Source organism: Diabrotica virgifera, chromosome 4 (genome assembly GCF_917563875.1).
Source record: "Diabrotica virgifera virgifera chromosome 4, PGI_DIABVI_V3a".
In the NCBI taxonomy this organism is placed as follows: domain Eukaryota; kingdom Metazoa; phylum Arthropoda; class Insecta; order Coleoptera; family Chrysomelidae; genus Diabrotica; species Diabrotica virgifera.
This window is the reverse complement of record NC_065446.1, coordinates 247749929-247768003: the sequence shown is the minus strand read 5'-3', so window position 1 is coordinate 247768003 and position 18075 is coordinate 247749929. Positions and strand designations below refer to the sequence as shown.

At 30.8% G+C, this 18075-nt stretch overlaps 1 protein-coding gene across 1 annotated transcript; it reads left to right on the top strand.

Annotated features, from left to right (window-relative positions):
• The first annotated feature begins 11086 nt into the window (after positions 1-11086).
• Positions 11087-16328, top strand: LOC114334191 (uncharacterized). The gene is made up of 2 exons (XM_028284229.2): positions 11087-11404; positions 15398-16328. Exons 1-2 carry the CDS (start codon positions 11221-11223, stop codon positions 16096-16098), a joined length of 885 nt encoding a protein of 294 aa, XP_028140030.2. The 5' UTR covers positions 11087-11220; the 3' UTR covers positions 16099-16328.
• The last annotated feature ends 1747 nt before the right edge of the window (positions 16329-18075 follow it).

The following is an 18075-nucleotide window of genomic DNA, read 5'->3' as shown; positions in this document are numbered from 1 at the left end:
TACAAATTTAATAATTGTATTGAACCTACAATTTTATTATTTTATTAAAACATATTTATGCGTAAAATAATTATTCCAGAAACCAAAGCTTTTCACCTCGCAATTTTTACAGAATTTATCAATTTGCTTGAAAATTTGAGAATAAGTAGTGGATAGTCCTTGGATCAAAATCTATATGATGCCGACAGGCGCTTTTACCATGGGGGTGGTTGCCACCCCATCTCGGGGGTGGAAATTTTTTATTATATTTTGACCGTAAAAGTTAATAAAAACATTAATTCTAAGCAAAAAATGTTCTATACATTTTTTTTGATAAAATTAATAGTTTTTGATTTATTGGCTATCGAAAGTGTTAGTTTTATGTCTAAAAAATCCATGTTGTTCGATGGTATACTCATTTACGATTCACTCAATTTTTGCCGCACAACAAATTTTATCAAACCAAGTTCTTGGGAATTAAATTACTTACAATTTCATATTTAAACATTTTTTCGTATCTCTGATACTAATCTTTCTATTCTGAAGAAAACGGCATTTTTTACCAAATTGCAAACATTCGTTATTCGCTTTAAACTTCAGTTTTTTTAAAACTAATCATTCTAAGCCATTCAATCTTCTAGAATATATTAATAATACATAAATAAAGAAGAATAAATACGGCCAATGACTGAAAACACCGCTAACTTACATTATTATGCTTCCAATTGGATTTCTCCTTTTTTTTTTCAAAAAAATATATTGATTTTTAACCGTAACTTTTTATTTTTTATCTTAGAAAGTTCGTTAAAAAAGAATTTTGTAGGTTTTTTCAAGATCTATAAGGCTATTAATATTAAATCTCTTTAAAATTCTCAGTAACAAAAAGAGGTGGCATTGAAAAGGTTGGTAAAGGTGATTTTTGCATGATATTACAAGTTTTAATTGTCAGTAGCTCACTCAATTTTTGCCGTAAAAAATTTTTTGCAAAACCAATTTCTAAGGAATTAAATAAGCTACAATTTCATAGTGAAATATTTTTTCGTAACTCTGATGCTAATCTTTCTATTCTGAAGAAAAGGGCATTTTTTACCAAACTACAAAAACTCGTTATTTGCTTTTAACTCCATATTTTAAAAACTAATCATTCTAAGCCGATCAAACTTCTAGAACCTATTAGAAAACAAAATCTAGAATAAAGAAAACCAAATCAGGTCAATGCCAAATTTTAATTAGGGTGGTGATTAGGGGGTTGTTTACTATCACTTTTTTGATGAAAAAAATAGGGACTGACATTCTTTTCATTATAAGTCACTTAAGTTTTTTAGCTAGATATTTTTTTTATTTCTGGTGATACATAGTTTTAAATACTTTAAATTAGTTTCAACAAGTTACCCTCGAAAAATGCATAGTTTTCCCGTCCTTTGACTTTGAAACTGCAATATTTAGCATTTGACGAAGAAGAGCTAACATTTAATAAAGTTTAGCTCGATTACTATTAGGCTTAAAGAAAATAAAAAATCTGGTTTGTTTATTTTTCAAAAGGTACATTTTTGTTAGGTAAAGTTGTTTTGATCAAACGAAAACTTTTTGAGTTATTAGCAGAAAACTGATTAAAAACATTGATTTTTTCGATATAAAACTAACACTTTCGATAGCGAATAAATCGAAAACTATTATTTTTATCAAAAAAATGTATAGAACGTTTGTTGCTTACAATGAATGTTTTTACCAACTCTTGCGGTCAAAATATAATAAAAATTTCCACCCTCGAGATGGAGTGGCAACCACCTCCATGGTAAAAGGTTTTTGGCATCATATGGATTTTGATCCTGGGACTATCCACTACTTATTCTCAAATTTTTGCGAGGTTTTGCCCTATTTTAAGCTTCATTACTTGGACTAAATGTAGGAATAACACATTTTTACATTATATTAGACGACAAGATGGGGCCCCTGACATGTTGGGGCCCCCCGCAAGCTTCATGATGAGGGGGCCTCTGTTACGCCCCTGACGATAATTATAATATAGTTTTGAAGTAAATGGTGATGTGCTTTATATCATCCGTTCTTCTAGTCGGTGGTCGTCCTCTGCTTCGATATGTCTTATTGTGTCTTGGTCGCTATTCCAGAATATTTCTGGCAACATGTCCAGCCCAAGCCCATTTAGCCGGTGCCGTAGCCATGGCTATTCTTTCAACTGCCTCCGCGACTCCTGTTCTTCTTTTTATTTCTATGTTTAGTATTTTATCTCTGATTAATACCTAACGTAACATTGATCTTTCCAAAGCATGTTGTGTACCTAACTCTTGTTTTATTTATTGTTCCATTGATCTTTCCATAGCATACATTGATCTTTCCATAGCATGTTGTGTTTTTCTATAGCAAATATTCTACCTGTTTTACTATTTCCGTGGGGTAAAAAATAACCGAGATAGAAACGTTTAAAGCTTAAATTTTGCTGCGAGAACCATGTAACCGGGGCAATTTAACCTTTTATTTTTAAAAAAAGTAAGGAGTTTAAAAGATAAAATTCAACGTGGTTTAATAACCCTTGGAACTAACTTTCAAATGCTTTTTAGGTGAACCTGATATCGTAAAAATTAACGGAGTTATTAAAAAAAACAATAATATTATTTGGAAAAATTTTTAAAAGATAAATTTTGAAACATTTTTGGAGCATAAATTTTGTTAGGGGGCTCATTTGATAGATATTTCTAAGTACTTTGACAAATGTTTAATAAGTATATGTTATAAAATGCATCATTTTCCCGTTATTTAAGCTTGAATACTAGATTTGGGTACTCGCCGAAAAAATATACATTCAATTACCTAAAACTCACTTTTATTTAACATTAAAAGATTTTTTTATTAATAGTAAGGAGTTTATTACATCTTTTATTAGCTTCAATTTTGATAATAATAACTTTTTTGTAAAAACTTATAGTTTTTGAGTTATTTATGAAAAATCGGTTAAAAACATTTTCTCCGTCCCATATGTCTTTTATTAATGTTGTTCTGAAGCTATTTCCTTGTGGCATTTTTGTAAATAGAAATAGAATTTTTTAGAATAGTTGTCTTTTATTAAATTGTAGTTATAGTTTTTCTCTTAATTATTCTTCAATTCTCCACCATATTTTATAAACTCCATATTGATATCGTCTGATTCTGACGTTTTATCAGTACATCTGCTATTTTTAATTTCCTCAACTTCCTCTTTTGTTGGTCTTTCTAACTGGTTTCCTAACATCATTGGTTCTTTTTGCACGTTGTCATTTATCTTGTTCTGTTAATAATTTTTTAAAATAGTTCAAATTTCTTTAATCTCTTCATCATTTTCTGATACTTTTCGATTTGTATATTTATGCCTCTTATCTTTCCTTTAAAGGTTTGGTCCTGTTCGCAATGTTCTTATTGAATGCATTTGTTCTTATTTTCTTTTTCTATTTGTTTTATCTTACCGTCTAACCAAGCTTAGTCTAATTTTCCGTATTTTTTTCTTACATTAATTCCTTATTTTATTATATTCTTCCCTATATTTGCCTATTTGTTCTTATCCACATTTGTCTCATTTCTAAACCTACAGTAATGTAATGTATTCTTTAATATTTTCATATCCAGAAATGTGTAGGTACATAAGTATTATATTAGTTTTACAGACTGTTTTTTTTTTAAATAAATTATAATGGCACATATAATTTAAGAACAAATCCGTGTTGTTGTAAAAAGAAGTTTTGTTAATTTTTTTAATGGCAGATATTCAGCAAATTTCTTTTTTTCTTTCTGTATTTTTTGAAAATTACCATCAAATCCCATCGTTCCCGAAGGCTTTTTATCAAAGATAGCAAAAGATAGAAATACGAGCTTCGGAGCCCTACAATTAATTGTAAAACATGGGGTAAGGGACAAGGGACCGAACCCTAACAGGAATCCACTCTTCCATAATTAAGGGTGAGGTCGGAGCATGCTGCGAATGCGCATTGCACATCCCCTTTCTGTCCCAGCGAGCCTAGTAACAGCTTTGGAACCAAGCCAACCCCAAGGGAAGGCGAAAATAGGAAGTGAAAAACGGGAAGATAAGGGTCCAAGGGTAAAAATTGACGCAGATGTTAATGGCACTCCCTTTTTATGTAATTTTTTCGACACGATGTTGGGAAATGGAAATAACAAAAAAGAATTTTGATTTGTCCAAAAATTCTGTCTGTTCTTTGGATTTTAAATCAGATGTGTCTAATTGATAAATCCAAACTTGCTCACTTGTTTCTTGTTTTGTTGATATTATGTATTGATATATTAATATTGATACAATAAAACACTTTTTACGAGAATTATACGACTTATTTTTTCTTCGACCAAATAAAAAGTTATAGATAATAAAAAGGTAATATATATTTATATTAAATATATGTACACATATTATACAGGGTGATTTATTATTAATACCTTTATTGCAACATAATGGTAAAACACAAGATAAGAAAGCTGAGATATTATGGTTTAGTGTTTCAAAAGAATGTGAAAATATACACTCACCGGCACAAAATTCCGCCACCCAAAATTTTTGATCAAGTTTGACAATTTATAATTTTATTTTTTGTGCTCCGATTTTCAAGATTCTTGCACCAGTTTGTAGGTATTACATTGGTATCGTTTGGTATGATTCTGGTAACAAAAAATTTTGCTTGCATGTCATTGTACAGGGGTGAAAGGAAGCGTTGTATTTTCTCCTAATTTTAAAAAATTCTGTGAAAAAATGGAACCAACATTTTGTTTTTTGAATTATCCGAATATCTTTTTTTTTTTGTAAGAGCTGTACCATTTTTTGTAAATAAAAACACTGATTGACTCATAAAATAGAGGTTGGATTGATAAGATTATAATAGCCCTCATGCAGCCCAGATCTCAATCCTATTGAGCATTTATGGGATGAATTAAAAAAAGCTATTCGCCGTCATCCTACGCCTCCAAAAATTTGCTACAGTTATGGCCCTGGTAGAGGAATATCGGGCTATTACGGGAAACCCGGGTCCCCAGGCAACGATAACACGTCCAGTGGCGTAACAAACTCCATCGGGGCCCCCCGCAGAATTTGAAATGGGGCCCCTTTTAATCCGGGAGCAGTCGCGCCGTTAGAAAAAATCCAACTTTTTATCATTTTCCGTGATAACTTAATGAATAATTTTGCAACATAACTTTCCACTTGTAAGTGCCTCGAAGAAGATTGTAGTTTTTTTTAATTTTTTTTAATTTAATTTTTATTTTTTTTTTGGTAGAATTTATGGCTGTGGTGGGAACCAATTAGTTTTAAAATTGTTAGAAATAGATATTTTTACCATAACAAGCAAACAAAAATATTATAAAATTGAAATTTGTTTTAAATTCGTATTGTTAGATTTTGTTCTACGCGCGACTGCTTACGTGACAGAAGTGAGCGCGACTGCTCCCGCTTTAAACAATTACTAAATACGACTTATTTAACAAAAACTTTTTTGTGTTAGCGTTATCATTCACTGTTCATAACAACTTACATTTTTCATCTTTATCCGTATACAGACCCATTCTAAAAAATTGTGTTTGCGTAGCTTGGAACCTATGGGAAACTTTTTTATTACATATCTATATTATGAAAAAAAGTTATTAAGTTAAGTTAGGTATATCAAAAAATATTAATTTCGCTCAATAGTACCTATACCACCTTTATATTTTACAATATTGAAAAATTTCATTATAAAAAGTTGTTCGCAATTAAAAACTATGTTTAAATATGCAATTATATCATTCCAATTGAAATATTGTGAACTATAAAGGTACTTAACTCTTAGAGAGAAATTAATATTTTTCGACATACCTCGTACAAAGAATCTGATAAGAATTGTATAAAGAATCTTTTCGTAAAATTAAAAAATTAATAATAAAATAGTTATTATAATTATTGTAATAAAATTATGTTGGTTATCGGTAATTTGAGAAATATTTGGAAAAATTAATTTTTTATTTACAAGGATGTAAGCTTTTCTACATTGACTCCCCTAAAGCGTAAGTGTTATAATTTCCTTATCTTACCGTTTATCTGTTGAGAGATTGTCCAATGATTACCTACACAAGAAAAGTCGTCAATAATTATTGTTAAATAAATGCGTACCAAACTGATGCAACTATAACCGTAAAACAACACAAACATAAATAACATTCAATATTCAATGCAAACAACCAATATGAAATTACTGGCGATAATATTGTATCGAAATACTAAAAGTAGATATGTCAAAAATGAATTTTTTGAAATGTCACTTATAAGTGTTAAATTTGTAAAAATTATTGTAAAAATAGATAAAACACATTAAAAAAGTAATGATAATGCTCATAAAAAACGAAGTCCCACCAGAGAAGTCCCATAGAAAACGTTTTGCAATCATTTCTTGAATTTCTTGAATTTTATGAGAAATTTTCGTAGGTCCGAAAAACAACATGTAATATTAACTGAATTAGTGAGAAGAGGAGCCCAAATTTCGAGACAGATGAACGAAAAAAAACTTTATTTGATTCCTTTTTGTAAATTTTAAAATTAATTAGTGTTGTTTAGTTTAAGACAATCAAAATTGAACCCTCACGCACAAGTTGTACGTGCAACTTCAGTGAGGAACTGAGTTTATTATATGTATAATTTATTTTCTACGAATAAACTCCATTATTATTATTATATCACAGAGAAAGAAAACCCATTTTTAGATTTAAAAATATTGTTCTTAAATTCGTCAAATTGTAATTCTAATATCTTTCAATAGTCACGTACAAAGCATTATATAGTATATTTATATTGTCGCTGCCATAAAATTTCGGTAGGCCGGAACTGGCCGGAAGGGATGATGTATCAAAAAAAATGATGTATCAGTAAAGCATATAAATTGAGAAAAAGCAAAGTTGTAGCTCATGAAAAATACGTTCTTATTCGTCTAATTCCAAATCGAAAGGGTCAACGCAAAATCACCGAAAAATTAAGCACTTCTCGGGAAAAGTTTCTAGATATTATGAGATGATTCACTTGGTAAATACGTCTACATAGTTAGAAATTTTTACGTTTTTGAATTTAAACAGACAACGTAAAAATAATATAACAATAACAGATTTTTACATAATATCAGATGACAAGATGGGGCCCTTAAGCGATTGGGGCCCCCCCGCAAGCTTCACGCTGCGGGGCCCTCTGTTAAGCCCCTGAACACGTCATCTATATTCGATGTCAAACAGATTGCGAGCAGTCGTTGCTGCAAGAGGTGGACATACCCGCTATTGAATTGTTTTGTTTTGTTGTTAATGTTGTTTTGTTTTGTTAATTTTAGTGCGTTTGATATTTTTAATTAAATAAACTTTCAAAGCAGTGTTTTTATTTACAGCTCTTACAAAAAAAGAGATATTCGGATAATTCAAAAAACAAAACCTTAGTAATACCTCCAGGATAATACAAAAGGAGTATGAAATAAAATTAGTCCTCGAATTTTTCCACAGAACTTTTTAAAGTTAGGAGAAAAAACAACGCTTCCATTCACCCCCGTATAATGCCATCTTAGAAAAAAATTTTGTTACCGGAATAATAACAAACGACGTCAATACATGCACCTACAAACTGATGCAAGAATCTTGAAAATCGGAGTACAAATAATAAAGTTATAGATTGTCAAACTTAATCAAAAATTTTGGGTGGCGGAATTTTGTGCCAATGAGTGTAGATTTAACTTTAAAAAACGATAACTCTTCTTATTTTATTGGGTTAATAATTAAAATGCATATATACACCAGGGAAATAAGTAGAAAATACCCTGTTGGGGCTGTGACAAATCCAGTTAAGTATCTGAATTTTTTTTAGTTTTATCCAGGCCTACATAAATAAAACCTTCATTCTTAAAAAGAGGGAAATTTAGGTCAGATGAAATAATAATGATTGTCTGATACTCTAATTAAGTATAATTGTTGACTATTCCAACTCTTTAAAAATTCATTTTTAAGGGTTAAAACTACCCCTAATTGCTCAAATTTATAAAAAAAAGCTTAAGGAGTATAAAATTTAGGTAGATAATAATAGTTTGATATTCTTAATATAATTTCTGAGTATTTCAACCCTTTTAAAATTAATTTTTATGGGTTAAAAGTAGCCCCCACTGCCAAAATATACAAAAAAATCTTAAGATAACAAAATTTGGGGTGATAATCGAAACATAAAATTAATACAACTCTTTAATATACAGTGCACTGGAATACGTGTTACCCCCCTTATTAACTTAGGTATTTATTTTCAGCAAATAAGCAAAACGCTCGGATAGATCGATTTTTAAAATAATCTTAGTATATTATAGCAACAATGTTTCGAACTTTACGCGATCCCTCTTCGGGTCACAGGCATAACTTTGATTTTTTTAAATAGGAAAGTACATCATGTGACACCTCATTTAAAACCTTTTGAAATACTGATTACAAAAATGTATAATACTTTAATCCTTTTTGAGAGAGTAGGTGCAAAATTTCGGTCGAATTATTTTTAAATGTCATTTTTTTCGAATCCTGAGAAAACTAATAAGTATTTTTGAAAAATTTAAACGCAGAATGACAGTATTATCGAGGGTCAAAAGTCCCTGAAGACTTCTATAATGTTTATTTTAATAAGTCACAGGGGTGAAAAAAAAAGAGACAATTTCGTCTGATTTTTAATTTCAAATATATAATTTAAAAGAAACTTTTTGTATATTCTAAGGGATTTTCAGCCCGCCGTAATAATGTAATCTTTAATTCTGCGTTTAAACTTTTCAAAAATACCTATTACTTTTCTTGGGATTCGAAAAAAATTAATGCGTTTAAAAAGAATTCGACCGAATTTTTGCGCTTACGCTCTCAAATAGGATTAAAGTATTATGCATTTGGTAATCAGTATTTCAAAAGCTTTTCAATGACGTGTCACATGATGTACTTTTCTATTTAAAAAAATCAAAGTTATGCCTGTCACCTGAAGAGGGATCGCGTAAAGTTCGAAACGTTGATGCTATGATATACTATGATTATTTTAAAAATCGACCTGTCCGAGCGTTTTTCTTATATGCTAAAAATAAATAAGTTAATAAGGTGGGGGTAACACTTATTCCAGCGCACTGTATATTTACAATAATTATAATAATACAATTTCATATACAAATATTTGTATATCATAAATAGTGTGACCAACTAGCCCGAAAAATCCGGGACATGGCCCGAATTGCGAAGTCGTGTCCCGGCGTCCCGGACAAGGCTTCCGGGCCATCCGAATTTTCAAAGTTTTGGTAAAATTCCATTTTGAAATTTTTAATAAGTTATTGTTCTAAGAATTCACATCAAATTGAATTGGTGGGACGAAAAGAAGTGGACAATTTCTAGAGTGTAATACTAATACCACATCCAAAACGCATGCATTTTATATCGTGGTATTATAGTTCTACTAAAACTAAAACGGTGGACTTATTTTCGTTTCTTTGCTTTAATTATAGTCTTCTGAAAAAAATGGCCCGATTTTCATTGAAAAGTCCCGGATTTCAGGTATTTTTTTCAGCCTTGTCCCGGATTCGACTGAATTGGAGTTGGTCACACTAATCATAAATATAACATTTATAAATCAAGTCTCACATATTACCTATATACATTATTAAATTTCAAACTTCGTTTTCGCCATTCGTGTCGCTTCTGTCACCATCTTTTTCGGCATTTTTTATTATTGCAGTACTATTACTGCAATTACCATGGGAACAACCAAAGGCTTCACCTTTTTTCAATTTACACTCTTTAGAAGTTCCGTACAATAATATGCAACACAGTACCTGCCTGTTCTATGGTTCCATGTTCCATGAGTCGAGTATAATAAATATGTTTCTAACGTACAGAATACAAAAAAATCCACGCTAACTTACATTACTATGCTTCCAATTGGATTTCTCCATTTTTTTCCTAAAACAATATATGAGGGGTCTAGATGCAAAACCGGACATTTCCACTTTTTGGTCAACATTAGTTGAATACACCATACACCTCTGTAATCTGTGATTAAAGGTCCATATATTAACAATTTGATAAAGAGCAATATTAAACAGTTCCTAGTAGTAATTCAGTGTGAAAGAATTGGTTCAGATGCAAAAGTGGACTTTTCCTTCAATTTGAGATAGGGAAAAGTAAAGTTGTAAATTGTTTTTTAGTATACTCAGAATAACATAATGTGGAAATGTCCGGTTTTGAATCTAGACCCCCTCATATGTATTAGTTTTTAAAATTGTACCTAACTTTTGTTATTTTTTACCTTAGAAAGTTCTGACAAAAACCATTTTGTAGGTTTTGACAAGAGATACAAGGCTATTAATATTAAATCATTTTGAAACTCTCAGTTTCAAAATAGGGTGACTGTGAAAGGGTTGGTAAAAGTAGTGTTTGCATGTTAGTACAAGTTTTAATTGTCAATATCTCACTCAACTTTTGCTGTAAAAAAATTTTCGCAAACCAAATTCTTGGGAATTAACAAGCTACAATTTGATATACTTTTAAACAATTTTTTCGTATCTCTGATGCTAATCTTTTTAATTTGAAGAAAAGGGTATTTTTTCCCAAACTACAAAAATTCGTTATTTGTGTTCACTCCATTTTTTCCTAAACTAATCATTCTAAGTCGGCCAAACTTCTAGAATATATTAATAATACATAAATAAAGAATAAAGAATACTGAACAAGACCAACGATTAGGACCTCTATAGGAGGTCTGGCTCCTTTGTTTAGAGATTAGGTTGGCGCCTTTTTTATGAGCCAGTCCGGCCCTGATCTACCAATTCGTTCTTTTGCTCGTCGCAAAACCACTTTTTTCCGTTTACGATTAGTTTCATATACCCTATCTTCTATCTTAGTCTGCTTTCCTCAAAAAGAAAACCGAATAACAACATAATATTATTATGAGTTATTTTTCACTTAAAAGTTTGGTGCGTTTTTCTCCACTTACCCTGTATACTAATATATAAAGAGTATTATAAAGAGCTGTAACGGACGAGCCACGAGGATTCCTCTCTAGCGCTACTTGGGTCGAGCGAACCAATCACGAACAGCTGACGCCTGCCGCGACCGCGACGAGATTCGACCTTCGGCGACTGTCGACTACCTGCTACCCAGCGGTGACGCGTGGCGCTACCCAAAACCGTTTTCTTTTTCTAACCAGTCTATTACACATGGTAGTACGAAACGTACACAACGATGGACATGGAGTTTACAATTGATGTGAAACAGCTTATTGAAGCTGTTCAACAGCGTCCTTGTATATGGGATATTGACGATAATGACTACACAGATAAAGAAATAAAGAAGAGGTCTTGGGAAGAAATTGTAAATATATTTATTCCAAAGAAAGACGCAACACTTACCGAGAAAAGAGAATTCGGTAAGTATAACATTACAATTTATTCAGTGATTAAATTTTATCGTACAATCCATAGGCGTGGTCACAGCGGGTGCCGCGGAACCCACACTAAATTTCGAGGGGTGCAGAAATTGCGATCGTTCACATAATCTGTGAACATTTTGAGTAATATGAAATAAACAGATATTAAAATAAAAAGTAACATTTTTTGTAATAAATAAGGTATATTATATAATATTATATTTTTATAATAGTCCAGTAAATAAGCGTGAAATACTGCGATACCGTATAATTTTCAGTGTCATCACCGGATTGCATGAAAATTTGGAATAAAATTCTACTTACCCTTCACTTCAAAGTTGGACTTGTGCCGTTGCGTTGGTCGATTTTACTTGATGGTGAAAGTCACTCCTTCTCGGGGGTGAAAAACATTCGATTTTTCCATATAAAATATACAGAGTTCTACAGCGTTTTTTTTTACTCAAGTTTTTAATCGAATACTTTTTGAGTTATTTGCGAGTAAAAATTTTTATTTTTCAACAAAAAACCACGTCTTCAGCCTGTTTTTCGCAAATAACTCAAAAAGTAAGTATTTTATCGAAAAAAATATTCCTAGCAAAAATGTAGCTTATAAAAAAAAACAAAAAAAAAGATGTATTCATGAAGTCTATAGGCGCACTAAAAGCCAAGTTGTAGCTCATGAAAAATACGTTCTTATTCGTCAAATTCCAAATCGAATATTTCAACGTGAAATAACCAAAAAATAAAACACTTTTCGAGGAAAACCTATTACATATAAGTGTTTAAAAAAGACTTTATGTTCATTTTTTTATAAAAGTGTCTCCCATTAAAACTAAGCGAGTTACGCTCAAAATAAAGTTGGCCCATTTTTTTTTTGTAAACAAAATCGTGAAAATATCCCCCTATTTAGCATCAGAAATGTAATAAATCGTTACTGCTTTACAATTTAATTTACTTGTATATTTTTTATATGATTTGTAAGTTTAACAGTTTTAAAGTGCTTATTTTTGAAAGGGGTGTAGTTTAAAAGGCTTAAACGAGTCACTAATCACGCGTTTATCCAAACTTTGAACAGCCATATCTTAACCAATTGTTGTCTTACACAAAAACAAAATAAATCCAAAACATAATAATTAAAGCAGAACTTACATTATTTTACATTTTTAACTTATCTTGAACAAAAGGCATTTTTTTTTTCGAAATTAAAAAAAATTGTACCATAACTTACAGATTATATATTAAGTAAATATAAAGTAAATGTTAAAACAGTAATGATTAATTTCATTTGGGATGCTAAATAGGGCGAGATTTTCACGATTTTTTCATCAAAAAAAAGGGACCAACTTTAATTTGAAAGTAACTCGGTTAGTTTTGATGCTAGAAACTTTTATGAAAATACAAATAAATCTTTTTTAAATGCTTTAAAAAGTTTTCATGAGTTTTCCCCGAAAAGTGTTTCATTTTTTTTTTAGTTATTTTACGTTGAAATATTCGATTTGGAATATGACGAATAAGAACGTATTTTGCATGAGCTACAACTTTTGTTTTACTGCGTTTATAGACTTACTGATTACACCATTTTTTTTTTGTTATTTTATAAGCTACTTTTTTGCTAAGAATATTTTTTTCGACAAATTACTTACTTTTTGAGTTTGACTTACTTCTTAAAACCGCCTGAATATGTGGATTTTTGTTGAAAATTAAACATTTTCACTCACAATTAACTCGAAAACTGTTGACTTAGATAAAAAACTCTATAAAACAAAAAGTTGCTTAGAATTAGTAAATTCATCCATTTCCGGACTTATTTTAAACGTATGTTTTTCACCCCAAGAAGGGGTGACTTTCACCCCCCAAGTAAAAGCAAACAACGGCACAAGTCCAACTTTCACTTGGATTTTAAGTAGAACGTAAATCCAAAATTTCAAACAAATTCGCCGTGACACTGAAAATTACATTCCAAAACGGTCATTTGCTGGGCTATAAGTATGCATTTACCAATAGGGCTTTTCATCGATTGTCATTTGTTTCGAGCTTCTGTCATGTGTCACAATATTAATATATCTACGTCATACGTCTTTGGTTTGTATCATTGTAAAGTACCAATAACGTATGACGTAGATATATTAATATTATCTGACACATGACAGAAGCTCGAAACAAATGACTGTGAATGAAAAGCCCTATAGCCTTTTAATAATTTTTGATATAGTATTTTTACTACAAAAGCGATATTACGTAGGTCAAAATTTTTGACGTAAGAGAACTGTCAACACATTAGAATGTGACTTTTCATTATTGCCATGTTTATATAAGGCGAACAATACTACTACCTATATTCTGCATCAATTATTTTAAATAAACAATTAAGAATGAATATACTTTTTTTAAATAAAAAAAGAATGTGTGTGTACTTTGTACGCACGTAAGAAGTTATACTTCTATTATTATGATTTCAACGAAATTAATATACTTAACAGGTTATTTGTATTTTATTTAAATATTAAACTAACTATCTTTACCTACCACTTTTAAAAAATTTTTATTAAAACGATTCCAAAAATATTTAAAAAATATGAATCATATTGTATTTTATTTAAATATTAAACTAACTATCTTTACCTACCACTTTTAAAAATTTTTTATTAAAACGATTCCAAAAATATTTAAAAAATATGAATCATACGGGATTTGAACCCGGGACCTCTTGATCTCCGGTCACACGCTCTACCACTGAGCTACATCCCTTTTGCTTTGACAGGTTACAAAATTTCTCATACATACTGACAACTTTAATACAAAGATACTTTAAATATACTTACAGTAGGAAAAATGAAAGAATACCCATGAACGAACATATAAAACACGCTGTATTTTCCTGTCACCGTGTCACACAAAAAATTGGCCTGCGCAAGTACATGTAATTAGTGTTGCCCAAAACGTGGGCATCTTATGTTATTTACAACGTATCTTCACATGTTCCTATGTGCGGCAGATTCGTGCAAATATTATAAGAATTATTGTGCATTTAATGGTAGAAGCATATAATTTGGACCACATATTATACTACACATATAAAGGTTCAAATTTAGATATGAGACCATCTCAGTTTTTGTTCCTTTTACAAAAATGGTGGCCACTCAAAATGGCGACTATACATAGGTATGTGACAAAATTTGTGTAGCACGATAACTTTTGAACGAGACGTCAGATTTCAACCAAATTTGGTACATAGGTTATGGGTTCATTTTTTGACGAATAATATCGAGCTCCTGAACCGGAAGAATCAGTTTAGCAGAAGTTGTATTTTTCCTGATTTTTTATGTAAAAATATGTTGTTTTTTTTTCAATTGTTTTACCCTGTATATGTAATTGATTTTTCAAAAAGGTAATAGTTATTTTTAGTTATGTTAATTAGGTACCATGTAATAAATGCACAACTTATCTTCACATGTACCTATGTGCAGCAGATTCATTTTGAATGCCCGCCATTTGTGTAAAAGACAAAATCTGAGATGGCCTCATATCTAAATTTGAATCTGTGTATGTGTAGTATGTGTGGTCCAAATTATATGCTTTTACCACTAAATGCACAATAATTCTTATATTATTATTTGCACGAATCTGCCGCACATAGGTACCTACATGTGAAGATACGTTATGCATTTATTAAAAAAATATTTTTACGGTCTTTTCAACGCCGGGATTACCTTTCTGAAAAATTAATATATACAGGGTGAAAGAATTGAAAAAATAAACAACATATTTTTACAAAAAATATCAGGAAAACACAACTTCTGGTAAACCAGTTTAATATTGGCAGTTTGGTTGTAATATAAATTATATATTATGATTCTCAAGTCTATATCATCTAATTCCGCTTCTTATCCCTCTTATGGGGCATTACATAACTTTTGAAATCATCAAGTGAAATACAAATAAAATGTGCATTTCTACGTTTATATATATTTTAATGCTTTATCCTTGTTACAGGATTACAACTTCATCGCCGTTGGAAAAGCCTTCGAGATAGTTTCGCAAGAGAGTTGAGAACGCAGAAAAAAATTAAGTCTCAAGGTGGTCAAAGAAAACGGCCAGTTTATGTTTACTTTAATCGGTTATCATTTTTGGAAAAATCTGTTGTAACCCAACCTTTCACCAACTCATCAAAGACTGACGACGATCAAAATTTGGAGACGACGTCTCCAAATGGAAGATCACCACCACAAAAATCAACGAAGCCTGCTTCAAAAAGAAAGAAACTAGATCCCGTTCCCGCTGGTGAAAAATTAGTTATCGCTGCAGAAAACAACGTTCAAACGAGACAAGAACGAGAAGGAGACGTAGAAAATGATTCTGATAGATTATTCCTGCTATCTTTGGTAGATCCACTGAAACGAATACCTCAATATGCTAGATTTGGGGTAAAACGGAAATTGATGGATTGCTTGGACCGTGAACTTCAATTTTATGGACTGGCGATCGCTACAGATGCTCTTCATTATCATTCCAGTGCGACCGACTCTTCTAATAATCCTCTCTCTCCAGTGGACCTCCTCAGCCCACCTGCACTCAACGAGACGGAAATGGAGTTTACTTTAGAAGATGAACAACTGAATTTCAAAGTCGAAAGTCTCTCACCATCTTATTCGAACTCCTCAGCTAATACCGATCCCTTGTCTGATAACGAATAATTTGACGCAAAATAGGTATTAGATGTAGCTGCTTTCAAATGCAGTGGTGAGAATATTTCTGGACGTTAATGCCTAACCTAACGAAGCAGTGTCGTTCTAAAAAATAGGTACTTATCAATTCCAATAGGTCAAATGGTTCAAGATAGGTCCAAAAAACGTTTTTGTATATTTGAAACAATACGTATTACATACAATATTATTAATCATTAAAGATTGTTTTAATTTTAAAACTCTTATTATTTATAGTATTATTACTAATACAATAACTTTATGAATAGAAGATAAATGAAACATTTGTAAGAACATTATACAATGTTATTTTTTATGTTACTCCCTTTGATAGTCAGATATAGTTCGTCGTCAATGGTATCATTTAAAGCATTTTCCATAATTTGATTATGTGAAGACACATTCAGATTTGATTTTTGTCAGATGATGTTTGCATGTAACATTCCTGATTCCTCCCAAAAAAGAGCTTCACCCTAGTTTTAAGTTCGTTTTTGAAAAACATTTTAATAAATCTTTACCGTAGGAGAGTACTTTGAGAGAACAACCTATGGAAGAATTGGAAAAACAAATAATTTAACTATAAATAGATTTATACAAGATAGTTTAACAAACATCTTTTTACCAAACCTTCTACCAATGAATAAAATAGTTTTAATCCTTTCAGTTACTGCTGCATATATATATGTTGAAAGGAGAAAGTAGTAAGAACAGTACTAATGACAGTAAATGGACCAAAATTACTACTAGCATAGGCGGATGATATAGACATTAGACATTGTGGGAAACACAGTCACCAACGTGAAAGCCAATTTCAATAAATTAGAGGTAGAGGCAGAAAAAGCTGGCATAAGCCACCCTTGATATATATTATCAAAACTGCCGAGGACTGAACACTAAATTAAGCGATTTTTTCAGTAGTTGCTTGAATGACAACTATGATGTTATTATTGCTGTCGAAACATGGCTACAGGATAGAGTAATGGATGGTGAAGTAGTAGACACTTCAATTTTTAACTTAATAAGATCAGACCGGAACCTTCAGTTGACAGGAAAATCCACAGGTGGTGGAGTTTTTATTGCACTTAGAAAAAATTATAAAATTTTAAATGTAATAAAATATAACACTTTATTTGAAGCTGTTATAGTTAAGTTTAAGGTCAATAGTTGCAAGTACACCTTTTGTTCTATATATATACCTTCGGGAAGCGGGGGTAATGTGTATGAGACCGCATTTGAATGTTTACAATCTCATATAATGGATGAAGAAAATATATACCTTTTTGGGGATTTTAATATACCCAGTGTAACTGGTATACATATTGACAATAACATCTCTAATGACATTTTTGAAAAATTACAAGACTTTCTTGATTACAATGGATTTAAACTCTATAATAATATTAAAAATTTGCAAGGTAGGACATTAGATTTGGTAATTAGCTCGGATAGTAACTGGAATAATTGTACAGTCAGTAGAGATTGTCTCCCATTTGTTAAAGAAGATTTATACCATCCTGCCCTGGATATTGTAATTAAAACTAAATCAAAGCCAAAACTAAGTAATCAGCATTTAACAGAAATTCAGTACAATTATAAAAAATGTGACTTTCTTAGGTTAAGTGTAAGTATTAGAGATGCAAACTGGGATAATGTGATTAGGGAACAGTCAGATGTGAATGTAGCGTTAGATGCATTTTATAATATATGGAACAAGTTAATAGACGATTGTGTACCGAAATTTTGTAAATATGTAAATTTAAAAAAATATCCGGTCTGGTTTACTAAAGAAATTAGAGATTTATTAAAAGAAAAAGATAGATATAAAAAATTAAAGCTTGTTTCCAATTACTATGTAGATAAATATAAGGAATTAAGGAGTAGGGTCAATAAATTGATTAAGTTAGAGGAACGTAAGTATATAAGTAATATTGAAAATAATTTATCTACAGATATTAATTATTTTTGGAA

Coding starts and splice junctions, on each gene's coding strand:
- LOC114334191 (XM_028284229.2), top strand. CDS start 11,221: ATGGACATGGAGTTTACAATTGATGTGAAACAGCTTATTGAAGCTGTT. Junction 11,405..15,397: donor TACCGAGAAAAGAGAATTCG/GTAAGTATAACA, acceptor TCCTTGTTACAG/GATTACAACTTCATCGCCGT.